General features: G+C 39.3%; 2 protein-coding genes across 2 annotated transcripts; both read right to left on the reverse strand.

Annotated features, from left to right (window-relative positions):
- Positions 1–853: 853 nt before the first annotated feature.
- LOC5513521 (zinc finger MYND domain-containing protein 10) lies at positions 854–8,111 on the reverse strand. Its single transcript, XM_032383054.2, has 14 exons — positions 7,965–8,111; positions 6,121–6,229; positions 5,559–5,675; positions 5,416–5,469; positions 5,252–5,331; positions 4,974–5,132; positions 3,965–4,005; positions 3,663–3,725; positions 2,917–2,999; positions 2,721–2,810; positions 2,378–2,503; positions 1,947–2,068; positions 1,719–1,844; positions 854–1,364 (listed from the first exon to the last, which is right to left on the reverse strand). Exons 1-14 carry the CDS (start codon positions 8,069–8,071, stop codon positions 1,298–1,300), a joined length of 1,344 nt encoding a protein of 447 aa, XP_032238945.2. The 5' UTR covers positions 8,072–8,111; the 3' UTR covers positions 854–1,297.
- Positions 8,112–8,457: 346 nt separating this feature from the next.
- On the reverse strand, positions 8,458–14,829 carry LOC5513523 (uncharacterized protein y4mH). The gene is made up of 9 exons (XM_032383056.2): positions 14,739–14,829; positions 13,707–13,865; positions 13,477–13,553; positions 12,964–13,081; positions 12,123–12,165; positions 11,918–11,965; positions 11,206–11,319; positions 10,305–10,371; positions 8,458–9,778 (listed from the first exon to the last, which is right to left on the reverse strand). Exons 1-9 carry the CDS (start codon positions 14,776–14,778, stop codon positions 9,584–9,586), a joined length of 861 nt encoding a protein of 286 aa, XP_032238947.2. The 5' UTR covers positions 14,779–14,829; the 3' UTR covers positions 8,458–9,583.
- Positions 14,830–14,860: the final 31 nt, after the last annotated feature.

A 14,860-nucleotide genomic window follows, 5' to 3' on the forward strand; every position in this document is an offset into this window, starting at 1 on the left:
CAAGGGCTGCGACATGTACCTATGTTAGCAACGGTTTTGTTAGGGATATCATTTTGATTATGATTATGAAACGACCGACGTCAAGCCAAACGTTGCGGTCAAGAGGCAAGATCTCTACAGTTGAACTACTCGGACCCTCGGTAACCACTTTCCTTTTCCGCTAACATAAACACAAATACCTTTCGCATTTTGCTAAAAACTATATACCCAGAGGGTCCATCCCCATCCTCCACGAGAGGCCCTGTGCCACAATAACACTACCGAATAAGACCGAAACGCTTTTTTTCCTGTGTATGTTTTCCACCACGATTTACTTGACCACTGATTAATTTACGATATCACGCATTTCATTAGCGTTAATAACAGGGGGAACACGCGCAAAAACTTAACCCCACTCCCTTTTAGTGAAAATGGCAACTTTTCGGATTTTGCACCCCCATAAAAATCCTGGGTACGGACCTGGGTTGTCAGTCAACCAGCTCTAATAATTGTAAATTTCGAAAAAGGAGGTGGAACTATACGTCTCGGGTTCCTGTGCATAGTGTAGTTCCAGAAAATATCCAAACCGGGAGGGGGTCGGAGATATGACCCCCACCCCTCTGGAATTTCCAACCCCCTGGAAAAATAAATACAGTGACTGTTAAGGAAAATTTCACCTCTGGAAATTCCTGGGCGTTTGACCCCCCACCCCAGGAATTTCCAATTGGGGGGGGGGGGGGGGTATGTATATATTCTGGAACTACACATTTGCAGCTTTTCTTGCTCCTGTAGGCCTCCTTAAGCGGGGGCAGGGGGGGGGGACAGAAAGATCGCGTTGGTAACCACTTCGTTCACAGATTACAAGTATAGCTAATAATTTTGGTTATCATTTATTATGTACATGACAAGCAATTTATTTACAATGTTACATGACAGGTAGACCTAAATTTTATGAGGAATGTGCTTGTCACTACCTAAAATATACTGGCCCTGTGCCCCATTAAATTAAAAATAACCAGTGAATTGCATGTCCTCTTGATGGACCCCAGGTGGGGTATGGCAGTGAGGGTGGGGTATAACTGGGAAAGTGGGTATAACAGAAAGGTTCCCAATGGCCTTTTTGTTTGGGAGTCTTTGGACGGTAGAAAACCTATGTTCTCTGTACAATATTTTATATGTGCAAGTCTTTATAAAAAAAGGAGAGATATCACTTGCAGATTAAACCTTCCAAGAAACTGAGGTGATGGTCACATAATCCATGTCCCCCACTCAAGTATCTCAAAGTATCTTAATGTATCCTTCCTATGGTATATAAGCACTATGAGCTCTGTGCTAACAAGTTACAAATGCCCTTATGCTTACTCCAATTCTTTACTTGGCATTCCCTGAAATAGAGGAAAAAAGTTGGCCCCTATAGTAAACACAACCAATGTAGATCAAGGGGTTGTATAGCTACTGGTTTGTGATAGCAACGGTCAAGGGTGGCAGTGACCACAAGTAGACTAGGATGGTGACACTCCCCCTTCTTGAAATAAATAAAACTAGTACCGCATAGCAGTAAATTGCCAATATAATATTCAATGCCAACAATATCCCTAAATCAGTGTGAGGTGTGTGTGTGTGTGTTGAGGGATAAATAAGATTAATGAATGTTGGGGGAGGTGAGGTGTGGGGGGATAGCCTAAATCAGTTGGGTGTGCTTTGGAAAAGGGGTGATGTTAGGTGTTGGGGACACCTACCTTTTACAGTACCACTCGTTTTGACATCGAGAACATCGCTTAGTTGCTGGCTTTCCACAGTTTGCACATTTTGGTGGCTCAGATATAAGCTCTTCAAGAGCATCCAGATTGTATGTGGCAGCCCAACTGAAAAAAAGTGACTGAATGAATTTATGTCTTACAGGAAATACTCATATGAGTCTTTTATAGGTCTTGATAAGGGACTTTTTGCAGGATTATGCCACTTACGCTTGGGCTTGCTTCCTCACATCAGAATCTGAGGGGGTAAAGTAGTTCTTCCTCTGGTAGTCAGCAATTTTCAGCCATTGTCCAGTGTTCTGTTTTATGAGATTGTCTCTGACCTCTGGAACCTTGAACAGCAGAGTGTTGATATGGACATGAGCAGAGGTGGTGTCAGCAGTAATGTTTCTCAAGACTGCAGGGTGGGGTGGGGAAATTGCATAGAAGTGGGATTTTTGATGAACAAACTCCACAATTTCCTCACATATGTTTACAGTATTGCAAAGCACAACTTTAGGGAGGCAACCCATGGCAATGTTTTGTTGGAGCTTAAGAAAATTTTTGTGAGGGCCTTACACCCCTCCACCTCCCCCTCTTGCTACTGATTAGAGCAGAATTCAAACAGCACTCAACCCAATACCAGTAGACTGATAATACACCTGCTCTAAGATGATGTCCCTCTTGGTAGCAGGAGGCACCATAATTGCCAGGTGTTCCAGGTACCGCTGCAGATCCACCAGGCTTGGTATCTGGTCCAGTAGGATCTCATTTAGGTACCCTCTTAACTAAGAAAAAAGTAAATTTGAGGAAGGACAAGATACATTTTGGTAACAGATCTATTTTTCTAAAACATTGCTCTAGTTAAATCTGACAATATATTTCTAATGCTGTCATATTTTGGTTGGATATTTGGTGGAAGAGAAAATAGTGGATTGTAGGATTTATCTATGCAGCCCCAAGTTTCTTGCTAGTTATGGTGCTTAATTTAAATTTTTATCCCACCTTTAGAATCTGACTCTTTTTGTAGTCATTTATTTCATATTTTTGTTGACAATCTTCATTCATCAGAAGATGGAACAAAGCAAGCCAAACCTGAAAACATCAGAAAGTGGGTTAATCTGGGAACTCCACTTCTCCCCTATTTCTGAAAAATAGTAGAGACATTAGTAGAAATGGTGGACACAGTAGAAATTGGTACCTGTCCCTCAGTCTTGCTCAGCTGCATTCTGTCTGATTCATTCACTATCCTCCACTTTGAGTCAATGAACTTCTCTAGCTGCCCTGCAAGTGAATGACCAGACAGGGATTTCTTCTTCAATGCCATATTGTCCAAAAAACATCATCAGTGACAAGCAGACAGACAAAATCACCAAATCCAATTTCAATGACTATACACTCTTTTTTTTTATGAGAACCTTTTTATAAGAACGTCCAGCCTGAGATTTTACCAAATTTTAAGAACATGCTAAGAACAAGCTGAGGCTCAGATAGCAAAAAAAATTTTTGTTTTAGTCCTGAATGCAGAATCAAATTGTGCTCATAATAACAACCTTATTATTGCTATTGATTATTAGTGTCATTCTCTTCCTAATTATTCATTGGTTTTTATATTCTTAATATACACCAAAATTTAAGAACATTGTTAAGAACATATTCAGCCTTAAAATGTCCCAAAAATAAGAACGACCCAGCCTCAACTGAAGATTAGACGTTCTTATAAAAAAGTGTTTACACAACAACAATATAAAACTGTCTTCATGGAACAATCCAAAATTATGACATGTTTTTTTATTTTTTGATGAAAAAAATGAAAAGACCTCTATTTTCTGAGAGCCAAACATGATACAATTTAAACCTTTAAGGATCAAAGGTATGTTATTTATAAAATATTTATTATCATGCATTCAATACTCAAGATGCTCTTTTATTCAAAGAAGTTTTTACCATTTTTGTTTCTCCTGACCCAAGGAGGACTCTCCACCAGGTTTGTAAGAACAACAGGCATATCTAGAACACAAACAGAGGAGCAACTTTAGAAAACTCAACCAAAATTGTTCCACAAAAGAACTTCACACCTTAATTTCTAAAGAATGAGGCATTAATACAATAAACAAATTTATGTGGCAGGTTATTTTTAAGGTTCCAACAGACTAAGTCAAACAAAAAGACGCGACTTGTGCCTACTGTGATTATTCTGGACTTTTTCTCATGATCTAAGTTTAGATTTTTTTTTTGCTTAAACTCACCATAGGTGTTTAGAATTCTGGTAAGTGCACTTAATGAAATACTGGAAGATAAAATATCAAATGTCAAGTACAAAGGACTAAAAGAGAAATGCAAAATGACAGGGACAGTTCTAGGAATTGCTAGAGATTGCTTTAAAATATGAAGAACTATTAAGAAGTCTAAAAGGAAGACAATCAATCCAGCCCTCTGTAACAAAATTCTTGCTTAATCCCCAGTTTATTGGAAATCCTAGATTTTTGTTTGGGTGTTTGCCCTGCACGTAAGCCAAGATTGAGATGGTATGTCATAAATCTCAACCAAGAGTACTCTTAGCTATGTTGATGTTTTGAGCATTAGACTCTCTTGCACTATTCTTGACTACATGTATGTGTTTGAGTGACATTGTTGAAATATAAAGTGGCTTATGTTTCAACAATCCAGTCCCTCTAACATATATTGCACTATTCTTGAATTTGTGTTTGAGAAACTGGATTATTGAAACATATATAGTTACTAAAAGGGGTAGCGATGGGTACCTAGAAATGTCAAGTCATGATAAAAAGGACGCAAAGTCTAAGAATCTTGGCGTTTTTAAGCAAGTCTTGAAGTCCCTTTTTTTTTTTTTTCAAAATTTTAGGGTTCTTGGAGTCTAACCCCTGCTTTTTTCAACTGATGTTAATGACATACCTATCCAAAAACAAGCTCTGAAAAGCTTGGGCTCGGATTCCAAAATTTGACAGAAGTCTCTGGCTCAGATTCTGAAACACAGGTCTGAGTGCCTTGGCAATTCTCAGATTTGCCTGTTGCTACCCCTACTATGTATTTCAACAATCCAGTCCCTCAAACAAACATATAGTCAAGAATAGTGTAAGAGATTACACAAGGGCTAATGCTCAAAACATCAGTATATCCAAAATACTCCGTTTTTGATGAGATGTATGACATGCCATCTCAATCTCTGTTTATGTTTTAAGTTTCATTCTAATCATATAACTTTAGAAGAACTGTTTTATTTTGAATGCGGTTTACCTTTTAATGTGGTCTGTAATGTAGGAAAATATAGATACAGCTTTGACGGCTGCTGCAAATGTAATTTCATTTTCTTGAGCTTTAAGATCCTCTAAACTACAAGCATCACAACCTTTTGTTCCAGTCTTTTCTTCATCATTTACAATGCCTGTCTCCTGACTTGAAAAATACATAAATAGAATGATTACCATCATTGCAGCTGACACTCTAACTAACTGACAGACTGACCAACTGCCGGCTGACTGACTGACTGATATTATCATCAAAAGGCCATTTACCTGGCTATCAGATGTGTGATTTTTCTGTGACAATAATCCAGAAGGTCAAGTATATTATCTTCAGCAGCTTCACACGAGTCCTTGAATAAACAAGACAAAATAAAATCAAAACTGAATTACACACAGTACAAGAAAACATAATTAATAAGTATCAAATATATTACCTTATGATAAAGCACAGTATCTAGAAGACCTATTAAGCTTGCTTCATGGAATAACTGCAAAAACAAATCCAAACACCATCATCAAACATGTGCTCGAGGTTTTACCTTCAAGACTCATGGCTTGAATCTTAAACTGAACTTACTGTAAAATAGAGAGGCAAAGTGCTTTGTGGATTGAATCCTTCTGCAGCTATGATCTTAGGAAAGACCTTTGCTTTCCATAACTCCAATGCAATCAGCTCATGAATCAATACTGGAATCTGAAATAAAATCCAATGCACAATTTTGTAAAAAAAAATTTGTAAAATAAACTTAGACTTAGATGTTCTACAACCATTAATACAGTATATCTTTCCAATAAATCTGACATGTGGTTTTAAGTGGAAGGGAAAGAGCAAGTGGGACAAAGAAAAAAGATAACTGGACGTCAAATAAAAGTGTACAATTATTACATTCCATCACGCCTGCAACTCTTAAGACCTTTTAATACTATCTAAAATCACAAACAACATAACACCAAAAAAGTGGGTGGAAAAAGTATTAAGGAAGGGGGAAGCAAGAGAGAATACCTCCTGGCATTTTTGGGTCATTTTGAAAAAGTTTTTTTTTTTTTTTTTTTTGGGGGGGGGGGGGGGAATTGGGATAAGTGTTTAGGTGTTTAGTTACTAAGATTTAGTATTTTCTTTAGACAATAAAAAAGCTTACTTTTTCAAGTGTAATAAGGAAATCCTTGACAAACTCATCTGTGTGAGATGAGGCGCAGAGAACGGCTTGCATATTGAGCTTCTCCACAAACTCATGTTGGCTCATCCACCTTGATAGAGAAACACACACAGTTCATGATGACAGGTTTATTTTCTTAAGTAATGCTCCGTGTAAGGACTAGGCAACCCAACAGCAAATGCACGCTGGCATGTCAAAAATGCCTTTGTTTATTCTAAAACTTTGATTGGCCAAGACAAAACATTATAGCATAAGATACAGATAACACAACATGATTTATAATATTTTTAAATATTTTGGTTATAGGGTTAATTACTATGTCTGATCCAGCTTTTCAGGTAAATTGTATGTGGGGAACATTGTAAATATAAGACAACTAACAGCTATTGTTCTGGCTTCTTCTGATTGGTCCACCACAGAAAATCATCTGTAAGGTATGCAGGAAAGGACAAGTTTCATGCAATTTCTTCAAAATCCTACTTACTTTTATATGTCCCGCATGCATTTTTGGTATAAAAAAGATCCTATGTGGAAAGCTATAAAGTCCCATTGCCGCAGGACAATGGGACTTTACCTAGTTCTTGCATGGATTATTACTTAAAGTCCATATAACCTTTCAGAGTTTATAGATTTGGTGAATTCTTTATATTTTTATCTTCTAAATGGTATGTGGTTCGTATTGACCCTATAAAAAGTGTGTTCATGCAAATAACTCAAATCTCTAATATTGAGGTATTTTTGTCAACCTTTAGAAAAAAGGCAGTGAACTGAAAGGCCTGGTTCCAGTCATTTGTGATGTAGATCAAGATGTCAATCAAATTATATGAGAAAATATATGCGCGTGCTAAACTGGTTCCCATCTTCACGTAGTCAAATGATTTTTTAACTTCAGGAAACAAATCTGCTTATTTTTGCACTGTACACACGCTGCATTTGCAATTAAGACTGGCGACATATTTTCCCGAGTACACTCTGTTTTTGAAATCTACAACAAAACGAAATTTCTTTTTTCACATATAATTGTGCACTTTAAATTATTATTCGCTTCATTGTGGGTAGCATTGCAATAGAAAACATTTCGCCAATATTTTGTGGTATTGCCATCTCTGAATTTTTTAGGATTTATAATACGTTGTTTGAGTTTTTCATGCCAACACTTGGGATTATTCACTCGATTCAATCTCCTTTTGCGCGTCCAGGAAACTTTTCAAAGATCTGTAGAAAATTAAAATTTAAATCAAATTTAATTCCCTTTTCAGAATTTGGAAGTTTATCTATGCTTTCTTTTGGCTAGATTGATGTAAGTGAGAGGTTTTAAGAACTTTAAGTATAAAAGTAAGCTTAACTTACTTAGAGGTACCCTGCTAGCAATGGTCTCTTTTCTTGTATTGGCTGGGCTGACGGGCTGGACGAAAACACACCTCTGAGCTAGGTCGAAAATTCTTAGATTTTTTTCTCGTCCACAATTGTGGGCGGGGTTTTCACAGAGCATGCTTACTGTACAGTTTGCTGACCGCAACTTGAGCCTGCTGAGCATACTCCCGTCAGCCCAGCGAATACAATGTCAAAGAGACCTCTGCTAGCAGGGTAACTGAGACATAAGATAAAACTTAGAGTTTATCAGAGCTTCAATAATAACAGCTGATCGATCGCATGCTTTAGCGAAATGCATTGAGGGTTTATAAAGATTACATTCATTCACATCCAAATAATATAGTTGGGACTGTATGAACACAACACAACACCTCAGCGTCCTACCAACCAGAAACAACTCGGACATAGATTCTCTTTTTATCGCTTAGTTAAATATGCACTTTGATACTTACTTAGGGCTACCAATGTGTTTAACGGGGAATGTCTTCAGCTCTTGTACGTAAAGCTCGGCTTCGGGAGCGAGCAAAACAGTTTTGAGTTCGCCTTCGTCTGCCGCCATTTTGTTACTAAGCAGCCCAGGAGTCCGCGACCACAGGTAACCCAGACGAGCTTAGCGCCGCGCGCGCGAAGCGCTCAAGGGAAGCGGCGTCTTTTTTGTAAGAGGATCGTACCTTTGCTTCTCGGCGGGCCTATCACGCTCTACATGGCTATGACGTCACTGGCCCTTTCTGCTCTCAGGAAGCGTCCGCCATATTGAAAAGTGTGAGTCTGAGCGCAAAGCATCATGGAGCTGACAGCAAGTCAGTCTAGTTTACTTCGGCTGTAACGCAGGCTAAAGGCGTGCCGGATCATATGTAAAAATCGACTGGAAATGGTTTCGTACTGCACAATTGGCAAATGTAATTTTCTCTGGTTCTCCATGAATCGTGTTATTTCCATTTTTTCTGCGTGATATATGGAACTTTCGATATCCCTCCATATGCTCCCGATGGCGATGAAAGTCATTTTAATACCGGCCCTCTGAAATCATTGAACCTGTCACTGGCACCTCCCCCTTCCCCTTTACTTGACAATGTAAATACGGGTGGTATTATGGCCTTCAAAATTCCGTACAACAAATTGAAGTTGTTAAAGTGTAATAGTCAAGCCATGACAAGAGAGAACAAAGACATAACAGTATTAGTACTAAATAAACTAAATAGTATTTCACGGTTTTTGAAAACCACTCTAATCTACTAAAATATACATGTGGAAATCTGTAGGGATAGGCTAACAGGCTTGTAAACAAGGGGAAACGCGCACTTCCCCATACCCCCCCTCCCCTTGGCGGCCACTAAGTGGCTGGCATTTCTTATTAAAGAGTCTTCAAATACCATGCTTTTATTATATGACTGCGCCCCCACCTCCCCCCTCAACCAATCCTCGGTACGCACCTGTCAGTTATGCTGACCGGTTTGGCATCTTGACTTGACTTAGGGGCCCTCCACACTAACACGGATTCGTTTGGATCTATATACTTTTTTGATACGTTTAGGACTTTCGTCCACTAACACGCGCGCTGGATCCAGAGAATCCGGATACTTTTGAAAACGCCGTCGAAAGTGAATCAAAATGAATCCGTACACTTTGGTCCGAAAATGAAAACGATAACGTCATATCGCAGGCGCGTCTGCTGCAATGAGCATGCATAAAAATGACGTCACGCCGTACCTTTCAGCGTTTTCAAACGTTTGAAATCGGTGTTAGTTTGGACAGCTGGATCCAGACGAACACTCTGCGAAAACGATAGTGTGGACGCGAATCAAGTGATGCGTTTTTGGCGAACCGAATCCGGACTTTTGAATCCGTGTTAGTGTGGATGACCCCTCAATGTTTGATACAGTGAACCTCGAGAACCCGAACTTGGATAATTCGAGCTCCCCCTATATCCCTTTTTCTTGAGAGGCCAGTTGGCAAAACAAAACTGCGCGAAAAGATTGTGCAATTCATACGGTTCGATAGAAATCTAAACGAAAATATTTAGTACTCTATTTGTTTCTTGATATTCTATAATTATTTAGTTCTAGATATTCTATAATCTGTCCAGATTGTAAAATCTTCTTCCATTTTTGCAAAGAATAGCGTCCCTCTCCTCTTTGGTCACGTGATCTGCGATGATCTCGGTGTATGCCTTGAACACGCCAGCGTACGAAGCGCCAGCCACCTTACAAACTGGCCAATCAGAACCGTAAACACACCTGTCAGTGCCAAATACTGACAACACGTGCTACAGGGGCGAGAAAACACGCGGTTATATTGGGATAAGTAAAAAGTGGAATGAGAAAATCTATCCCTCAGATTATAAGGGGAGGTGGAGAGTGTCCTACCAGGGGGTGTAAGCTATCCCAGAGATCCTCGTTTGCAATATTCTGTTGCATTAGAAGTACCTACATCCAAGAGGATTTAACAGATCTAGCTTTTTGCCAGGGGGGGAGGGGGGGGAGTTGACCAAATCATTTTCGTCATTATTTTACCTTCGTAACGATTAAAACAAAAAAACAATAAAAAAGCAGCCCAGGGGAGGGGGGGGGGGGGGGGGGGTTAAACCCCTTAACCCCCGTAGATCCGCTACTGTCTAATATAAAAATAGTAGTGTTCTTGAAACTGAAGAAGTCTTAAAAAAGAGTAGCATTCCAGTAATGTCAGTGAAAGAGTAGCGTTTGCGCGAAGTGAAGCGAATTCATTCGCCGCGCGTGGACTCCTTTTTTTCCCAAGCCTCTTGTGTCTAAAAAATGGTTTGGCGTAAACACTACCTTCACGTATGGCTTGAGGTCATCTTTAGTCCAGTTGCACAAATCTGCTTCTGTGACCATCCCAGAGCTTGATTAACAAATACATATCAGTAACTTGACTCAGCAGTGGAAGAGAGGACACACAGAAACGTTTGGCTCTTTTAAAAGAGCCAAACGGACGTAGGGGCGGACCTAGGGGCGAACCAGGGGTGTGGCGAGCGGGATCCAGCCCCCTAATTATTTGGCTTGAAAATCACAAGAAATATAAGGAAATCAACGGGAGAACAATGAATCCGGTCCCCCTTTCAGGATTCCTTGATCTGCCACTGTTCGACTATGTTACCGTAAAATGCGGCGTGTTTTTTTAAATTTTGATGGTACGAGAAGGGAGGGGGGGGGGGTTGTTCAATAGATAGGAGGCGTTTATTAGAGAGGGGCGTTCATTTCAACCTATAACAATAAAACAAACCTAAGTGCAGTGGGGTTCTAATTTCAGTCAGGATCAAGTTAAATTATAGCCTGCGTAGCAAGCGTTTTTTGACACTAAACAAGTCTCACCCAGTAGAAGCCAAGCTCAAATTAAGCAAGAAGGCAATTAAATTTGATATATATTACCGGAATTCCTATGTCATTTGTTTTTAAGCTGGCGTTTAATAGAGGGGGGCGTTCAATACAAATTTATAGGCTTAGGGAGGCGTTTATTAAATAGGAGGCGTTCTTCAGAAAGTGGGCGTTTATATTAGATCATTTACGGTATGTATACATTAAGATCACACTTTTTTTACAAGCATCTAGGGCAGTTCTACGGAGATGGGCACCAAGTTTTTCCTTTTTCCATGTAATCCATCTTGAAATACTTACATTTTACAAAACACACAAGTTTTTCCTGGGCTATCCATGTAATCCATCTTGAAATACTTACATTTTACAAAACACATTTGGATTTTTCGCAAGCTCAGTGATTCCTGCTTTCCAGCTATCAATGGCCCCCTCTTTTATATTTGGTTTCGCGATATGATCTATCATGAACTTTAATCTAAATTACAAAAAACAACATTGAATGACATTAAAAAGAGATTAGTATTCCTGGAAGCCTGGTGCGTAGGGAGGGATATGGGCATCTCCCTTTCAAAGTCCAAAAAACGGTTTTCTTTTTTTAGCTAGGCTACAATACTATCCACACTCTGCAAATTAGCAGGTCGTAAATCCCTGTACGCCACTGAAAAAAACTTGTGATGAAAAACTCTCTCTGTTAGGCAATAAGAATCAGCCAATTTTACAGCTATTTGCATAATATATGCCTGCATTCGCCCATCCCTCCCCATACCCACCACAACAAATTCTCTCATAGTTGCAGGGCCGTAGCAGGCCCGCCAATATTTTCTTAACAGGCGCGTAACCAAGATTGGCTGAGGGGGGGGGGGGGGGGGGTAGGAGTGCACAGCAATCGATATCATATGGAAAAAGCAAACTATTTGAAGATTCATTAATAAATGACTCACTTTTTGGCTTCCAAGGGGGGTGTGTGCACAGTCTAGGCACCCCCTGTACCCGCCTGCTTAGTGTGTATATTCGTAACCTTTATCATGCCTGCTACAGCTTTGAAATGGAAATGAGGTTGATATTTCACACACCTTGGGAACTTCTTGACAACATCATTGGCTATCTGGAAGTGCCTTTCCCTAATAAAGGAAGATATAACCTTAGCTGTTATTCCCCTAAAAGCATCAGGTTACTATTCAAAGGCTGCATGAAAATGCATTATGTCTAGTGTTAAAATTATTACATATGACAGCAAGAAAAAGTGAGTTTGGGAAAGAAATAATTCAAACAACAAACCTTATAAGCAAGTCAAATGTGAGACCCTTCTTTTCTAAAATACCTACAAGAAAGAAAACAGACTGTCCAATAACTAAAAAAAACAATTGTGTTACAAGAAATATGAATCTATCATAACACTGTAGGATCAAAACTCATTAAAAAGAGGGGGGAGGAAAAAATCATACCTGTCAACTCTCTATAGAAAATCAACCTATTGCCTATTTTCTATTTAAATAATTAAAACAAGAATTCCCTTGCGTAGCGCAATTTATCTAACACCATCAGGAGATATATAAGAGGATTTGTGCACAAGAGCTTTCTATATGGTAAACAGCTGTGAGGTTATACCCACCCCTCCCTCAAAAAATGAATAAACCCCCACCCCTTCCCAAAAAACATTCTCAAGCCTTGAGATTTTTGGAGGTTGACAGGTATGTAAAATAGATATATTAGCCATCCAATCCACCTCCTGGATTCACCCTAATAAGCCAAGATTAGAGGGATGGGATAGATGTTACACAAAAAGAATTAAATAGCTTTGCCCACACCCAGCCATGTGCAGCTCTCTAGACAAATCATAACAGACCAATCATATGTTTGGTGTTTCTCTAGCTTGCAACAATGACAGTACGGGAACAGTGTGTTGTTAGGCTAAATTCTTATAATAAACCACAAAGTTCCCTCTAATTTGGCTGGAATGCGTAGGACAAAGGTCAAGCAAAGATTTTGACAGAGAAGTTATAAAAAAACATACCCCATGGGGTGGTATATATTTTACTTAATCGAAAACCAGATAAAATGCCTAGGAACAGCCTGGAACACAGGCTTGTAGGTACAAGCTGAGTGCTACAGCCCTCACCTAACCCTCTGAGAACCTCTGGTCGTTCAAGCCATGCATTGTCTGGTTCACCCTCTAGAATGTTACGAACACCTCTGAATTTTGGGAATTTTTTATACCTTTCCAGAATGCTTTCCAGCTAAAATATATGAAAAAGTTTAGACACCAAATTTATAAAAAATATTTTGTGAGGGCCATGGAGGGAGGTGAGCAAGGGTTGCAATGTTCAATAATTTAAAAAAAATTCAAAAATTGTTATTTGAAAACTGTGCCCTAGTAAGTGTGATATTATGCATGGAAAATCATAAGAGTTTCTACAGGGGGGGGGGGGGGGGGAGCAGGATTTCTGGGATGGTGGGGGACTTCCCTAAACGGGTACCAATATATAATCATACAGTTTCGAATTAATCTTTGGATGATGCTAGCTTTTCATATATTTCTCCTATAATTTATGTACTCTGGACCCCTTGGATCTGACACTGGGAGGGGGAGGGCACAATGTGGAGGGAAGGGAGGGAAAGGGGGTAACTTTACCTTAGGGTCTTGGAGATCCACCCATCCGACAATTCCTTCAAGGGTGCCATTAACGTCTGGTAAGTTTAGTATCCAGTCTATAATGATATGACAGCTAACTAGGGTAAGTAGAATATGCAGACCAGGGGTGTTTCCAGTGTTTGCTGGGGGGGGGGGGGGGAGGGGGTGTGCTGTCTCAGGTCTCTGGTATGTTGTGTAATCTAGGCCTAAGTTTTCTTAAAAGTGTGTACCTGTTTCTTCATATGTCTGGTTTACTTGTATAAACATGGCCTTGCGGACTGGTGTCTCTGTCAACTCCTCTTCCAGGTCCTCCAGGGAGAATGGCCGGTAGATGTCTTTCAGCTCCTTTCCAGGCCATGGGTAATAAAATGTCTTATTATCCCACATATCTGAAAAAAATAGGGTTGGGTTGGGTCCCTTATCTCCCCTGGCTCTAAATGTCCGATGTAACTAATTGATCACTTTAAAAATAATAACTTGTTGAAATTGATAACTGGCGTTAATAAATAATATCAATTTACTAAATGGTTATCAATTGATATAAAAAAATGATACCAATTGATAACTAATCCATAGAAACTGATAAGTGATCAAATTGATAACAACTGATAATCAAGTCAATAAAATTTACATAAATCAATAAATAATTTATAACTGTAATGCACTGAAACAATTGATAGCAGGAAAAATTTGAGGGAGTATCAATTGTTATCAATTGCTGATACCAATTATTATCAAGTTTATCAATTGTTTTTTGATTATTTTTTTTTGGGGGGGGGGGGAGGGTATACCCACCCCTTTTCCAGAAAAACTAATATACCCTACCCCTACCCCCCAAAAATTCCCAAGCTTTGAGATTTGGATTGAGGTTGAAAGGTACATAGCTGACAACTCACCCGCATCAGGCGGATGTCACAATGTTTTGGACCTCATCATTAACCTATTTTTTGTGAGAATGTTCATACATTCTCTGTAGTCATTCGCATTGGCTCTTTTGGATTTGTTTCACGTAACTTATTTACAGCTATGCAGGTATGTCATGACTCCTTGCTTTTGATAAGCAATAGATAACAGTTGGTTATCAATGACTGATACCACTTGATCATCGATTTATCAATTAGTTGTTTATCAGTGGCTCAAGTTGATTGCTTTGAATGTAAGTACTTTTAAAAGCTAAAGTCTCTCAATAAACTCCAATTTCCCTTGAAAATACAGATGATGCAAAATTACGTGGATGTGGCGTATTCGGATATTTTACTTACGGATATGACAATCGAGTATTTCAGCGCGCACTTCCGCCATCTGGTCGCTTCGTTTGTTTCGTTATTTATACTCCCTGAACCCTACCCTCCCATATTGAAAATAACCCAGAAGACCCTGGAGA

The sequence above is a fragment of the Nematostella vectensis genome, chromosome 10, assembly GCF_932526225.1.
Source record: "Nematostella vectensis chromosome 10, jaNemVect1.1, whole genome shotgun sequence".
Taxonomy (NCBI): Eukaryota; Metazoa; Cnidaria; class Anthozoa; order Actiniaria; family Edwardsiidae; genus Nematostella; species Nematostella vectensis.

Coding starts and splice junctions, on each gene's coding strand:
- LOC5513523 (XM_032383056.2), bottom strand. CDS start 14,778: ATGGCGGAAGTGCGCGCTGAAATACTCGATTGTCATATCC. Junction 13,866..14,738: donor AATACTCGATTGTCATATCC/GTAAGTAAAATA, acceptor TATTTTTTTCAG/ATATGTGGGATAATAAGACA. Junction 13,554..13,706: donor CCAGACATATGAAGAAACAG/GTACACACTTTT, acceptor ATATCATTATAG/ACTGGATACTAAACTTACCA.
- LOC5513521 (XM_032383054.2), bottom strand. CDS start 8,071: ATGGCGGCAGACGAAGGCGAACTCAAAACTGTTTTGCTCGCTCCCGAA. Junction 5,470..5,558: donor CTTTGCCTCTCTATTTTACA/GTAAGTTCAGTT, acceptor TTGTTTTTGCAG/TTATTCCATGAAGCAAGCTT. Junction 2,504..2,720: donor AAAAGAGTCAGATTCTAAAG/GTGGGATAAAAA, acceptor CTTTTTTCTTAG/TTAAGAGGGTACCTAAATGA.